This window comes from Plectropomus leopardus, unplaced genomic scaffold, assembly GCF_008729295.1.
Source record: "Plectropomus leopardus isolate mb unplaced genomic scaffold, YSFRI_Pleo_2.0 unplaced_scaffold15525, whole genome shotgun sequence".
NCBI lineage: Eukaryota > Metazoa > Chordata > Actinopteri > Perciformes > Serranidae > Plectropomus > Plectropomus leopardus.
Genome location: NW_024616640.1, coordinates 1 through 4,874, shown reverse-complemented (window position 1 = coordinate 4,874; position 4,874 = coordinate 1). Strand labels below are relative to the sequence as shown.

The window sequence follows — 4,874 nt, the reverse complement described above, 5'->3', positions numbered from 1 at the left end:
TGTCAGCAGCTACACTCACACACTGACATATCCCAGACTGTCAGCAGCTACACTCACACACTGAGGAGGAGGAGACTCAGCATCATTCAACTTTTGTGTTTTTATTTAAAAAAAAAGTGAAATCATGACAAAAACCTGATATATAAAGGGTTAAAATTCTGAAAATTAATAAATATTTGATATTTGTCATTAGGACTGATGTTGGTTAACAAATTAACTCAATGAAAGTAGAAAATCATATTAGTGTATACTATTTTTTAAAGCTTAATTTTGAAAAGCTCATTTTGTGCACAGAGCAATACACGTGTGAGTAATATTAAAGCAGGCCCTAAAGGGTTAAATAAGAGGACAACAACAGCCAGTCAGCTCCTCAGATGACCTCTGTGTTTTGGTCGTACCGGTTTGATGTCGCGGTGCAGGAAGCCCACTGAGTGGATGGCCTCGATGGACTCCAGGATCTGCTTCCCGAGCCGCAGCGTGGTGCTCATGGTGAAGGTTCCTCTGGGCTGACTCCTCCGCAGGTCGGCCAGGTTACGCCCCTGCAACGACACGCGGACGCTCGCTTAGCAACAAGAAATGACAGGAAGTAAACAAGCTGCCGTCACTGCAGTGGCACCCAAAAAAAAAACAACCAAAAAAACAGACAAAACGGACACCTCAAAGTTCAGCTACTGACAATAAACAACTACAACTCCCATGAGTCTCTATCATATGCTTACTGTTGAAATCTCATCAGTTTTTGAGTGCAAAAAAAAGATCTGTCTGTATCCTTCACAATAAAAGCCTTTGTAGCTGCATGTGGCCCACAAACTCTGACTCACCTGCAGCTGCATCACCACGTAGTTGAATTTGTCATTTCTCCCACAGCCGATGAACTTACAGACGTGATTTTTTCCTGGAAAACACAGAGAAGAGATATCAGTCAAAAACACTGTACAGCAGGGAGACTCAACCGGCTGGGCTTCAGGGCCACTTTAGAAAATGACAGGAGGCCAGGGGCCCGTCACAGCAGACACATACATGTGTCTACGATTTTAGAACATTTCTGGGAATTTAGGATGTTTCTAGGATTTTCTGACATTTCCAGAATTTTAGGAAATTCCCAAGACTTTAGGACATTTCTAGGATTTTAGGATGATTCTGGGATTTTGGGACATTTCTTGGATATTAGGACTTTTCCTAGAACTTTAGGACAATTCTGTGATTTTAGGACATCGGTGTCTCAGCTGTGTCCTCTGTCGGGGGTGTGGGGGATCCTCCTCTGGCTCTTTTTTTGATCAACAAGCTCTATTTTGATGCTGTTTTATGCACTCTGGCACCTTCTGGATAATAAAAGGACAAAAACTATTCCCTGTGTCAATCATTTTATTTTTTTTCTTTAAATAGAAAAAAGTTGGGGGGGCACCTGGCACCCTGTCAGGGACTAACATCGGTGTAAATGTAGGTATGGCCAAATGTGAAAAACTGCCAGTAACAACAGATAAGTTTGTGTTCTCAGTGTCTGAAAATTAAAATCCTCTTAACGCAGACGATACAGCTTTTTACTGTAATAATAATACAACATATAATAAAGACAGAAATTAAAGGTGCCTCACCCTGCAGCTTCTTCAGCACCGCCACCTCCATCTTCAGCACCTGTTTGGGCTGCTGGGCCGACTCCACCTTCAGCGCCACGTTCTCCCGCGTCAGCAGGTCCAGGGCCTCGTAGATCTCCCCGAACCCACCTCCACCGATCTTCTTCAGCTGGGACAAAGGACCCACGACAGACTCTGTATCAGCACAGTCTCATCACCAGTCATCACGACTCAAAGTGCACGTTTGTGCCAAATTGGAAGAAATCCCTTTCGGGTGTTCTTGAGAACAGTGTAAGGTCACAGTGACCTTTGACCAGCACATCTTATCAGTTGGGCATTGAGTCCAAATGCACGTTTGTGCAAAAATTTGAGTAAAATTTCTCAAGTTGTTCTTGAGATATCGCATTCACAAGAATGAGATGGATGCGAGCCAACGCTGACCTTGACCTTTGATTTTTGACCACTGAAATCTAATCATCATTGACTCCAAGTGGGTGTTTGTGCCAAATATAAGAAAACTCCCCAAAAATGTTCTAACAATATCTTGTTCACAAGATGGTTGTTAGGTCACAGTGACCTTTGACCAATGGAATCGAATCAGTTCATCCTTGATTCAAAGTGCACGTTTGTGCCAAATTTGAAGAAATTCCCTTTATGGTGTTCTTGAGATAACATGTTAAGAAGAATGAAATGAATGCAAGGTCAGAGCGACCTTGACCTATGACAACCAGATGTTATCAGTTAACCGTTGCGTTCATGAGAATAAGACAGATGATACTCACACTGATCTTGACCTCTGACCACCGAAATCTAATCAGTTCATTGTTTAGTTCAAGTGGATGTTTGTGCCAAATTTATGGAAACTCCCTTAAGGCCTTCTTGGGAAATCGCGTTAATGAGAATAAGATGCAAGATCACAGGGACCTTTGACCACCAAAATCTACTCAGTTCATTGTAGAGTCCAAGTTAATGTTTGAAAAATATACACAGCTTGGGGGGGAAAAATCTAGAGGAAGGGGAAAATATTATTATTATTATCATTATCATCATTATTATTATTATTATTATTATCAACATTTAGGATTATTCAAAAATCTTATAATTTTATTATAACTTTTTCACGTGTAATTTCCTTGTTTTTTGGGGTTTTCTTTCTAATTTGCAGCTGATGTTTTTGTACTTTTTACTGATTTCTTGCTAATTTTAAGGCCATTTCTTTTTTCACTGCCTTCTTTGCTCAGGTTTCAAAGGGTTAAAGCCTTCTTGAATTATCGCGTCACGAGAATGAGACGGGCGGACAGAAAACATCATGCCTCGGGCCTCAGAAATCTCAAAAATCAAACCATTTAAAACAATAATTAAAGGATTAAAATCATTCCTTTCTCCACTTCAACCCCTTTTTGTTTTCTTATTTCCATCTCTCCCTCTTTTTAGTCCTTCCTCCTTTTTTAAACTTCCTCTCTTTTTTCATCACCTCCTTCCCCTTTTCATTTCTGTCGGTCCTTCATTTTCACTTCCTGTTTTCACTGTTGTCATTTCTCTGGTTCTGGTTTACGATCGTCGGCTGAGTCCTGCTGAAGTGTCTTTGAGCCAAACGACGTTAAACTACAGGCCGAAAAATGAAATATATTTATATATATTTATTTATACACACTCTCATTCAGATGTATCCATGACTGTGTGTGTGTGTGTGTGTGTGTGTGTGTGTGTGTGTGTGTGTGTGTGTGTGTGAACGCTGGCGGTTCACTGGTTCAGACAGTAAATTGATCACTGAAGTGCAAACAGCCTGCAGGCTCCACGCTGTGATCTGATTGGCTGAGACAGGCGCTGCGTTACGTAACTTTTTTATTTCAGAAACCACAGGAAGCTGGAGGGACGACAGCCGTGGCTTTTACATCAATTATATGTGTATATTTATACATGTATATTTATACGTGTTAGCCCTTTAAAGACCGCTCACACGTGATTCACATGATTATTTTCTGTCTTTGCCACCTGATCATCCATTCAGGGACGGTTTTTCTATGTACGCTTGTTACATACATTGTGTATTTTCAAAATAAACTGCAGTTTTACCAGGAAATTAATATTTTCTGCTTATTAAATACCTTTTTTTTTTAAATAAACATACACTGTCAGTAAAAATCTTTGTTTTAAGGTTTACTTCCTTAAGTTTAGGCAAAAAAAGATTTAGATTTAGAAATTTTCTTTTTTTTTTTTAAATGGTTTGGCTTAAAATAAGTATGTTTCTTCCTAACATAATGTCATGTGACATGTCACCAGTGTAGCTTGCTATACTTACTAGCACACTTTTTTAAAATAAAATAAATGCAATATAATATTAAAAATTTTAAAAAATATATAGTAAAAGAAATTATTTATCATCTAAAAATGTTTTTAAAAAAAAAAAAATTCACAAAACTGTTTAGATGTAAAAATGTAACTAAAAAGCAATGCAATAATTTAGATATTAGTAATAATAGTAAGAGGAAGACATCTGTAAGCAAAATAATTAAATGAGATGTCTAAAAATACAGTAAAAGATTAATTAATTAATTGAATTGTGAAAGACATAATGAAAGGGTGAAATCCAAAGCTTTTAGAGCTCCACGGCACATTAATGTAAAGTGAGCTGGTGGGGGTGGGAGGGTGGGGTCCTGACTCACCACTTTCCATCGGTCTTTGACCATGCAGTTTGGCGGCAGGATGTCGGCCTGCTCGGACGTCCCGTTCATGTTGGCGTTGTCCTGGAGGCCGGGGACTAGGCACTGCATCTGCCAGCCAGACAGAACACGAGCAGCTCCCAGCTTAAAAGAGCCATTTATCTGTGGGGGAGGAGGGGGGAGAGGGGGGGCAGAGCAGTCAGTACGTTAAACTCACGGCGTGGGTATACTGGGAGGCTCCCAGTCAGACCACAGCCCCGTGCTGGGACAGTTTAAGGACAGGCATTAGAGATGGCTGCTGCCATTAGAAGCCATTCTTCAGCTGGATCAGGCTACAGGCCGGTGGGGGGGCGGGGGTTGGGGTTGGGGGTGTGATGGTATTTGCAGTAACTGGAGCAAATATCATGTGTGCAGAGGAAGCAGCCGGACACTCTGCCTTCATCCCGACGGCCGCCGACTCCGCCCGCCATCTGAGGTCACTACAGGCCGCATCAGGAGCACCGACCAAAAACACCTCACACCAACACCGTATACCACAGAACTACCACAGAAATACTGCAGAAACACCGCAGAAATACTGCAGAAATACAGCAGAAACACCACAAAACTACTGCAGAACTACCACAGAAATACTGCA

The 4,874-nt window shown here is 40.9% G+C and overlaps 1 protein-coding gene across 1 annotated transcript; it reads right to left on the bottom strand.

The window, feature by feature from the left end:
• Positions 1-398: 398 nt before the first annotated feature.
• LOC121964408 (tau-tubulin kinase 1-like) lies at positions 399-4,399 on the bottom strand (the record flags this gene model as incomplete). Its single annotated transcript, XM_042514615.1, has 4 exons — positions 399-539; positions 822-895; positions 1,596-1,743; positions 4,241-4,399. Coding segments are annotated over 4 exons (522 nt in total), but the record flags the coding sequence as incomplete, so codon positions are not given.
• Between the last annotated feature and the right edge of the window lie 475 nt (positions 4,400-4,874).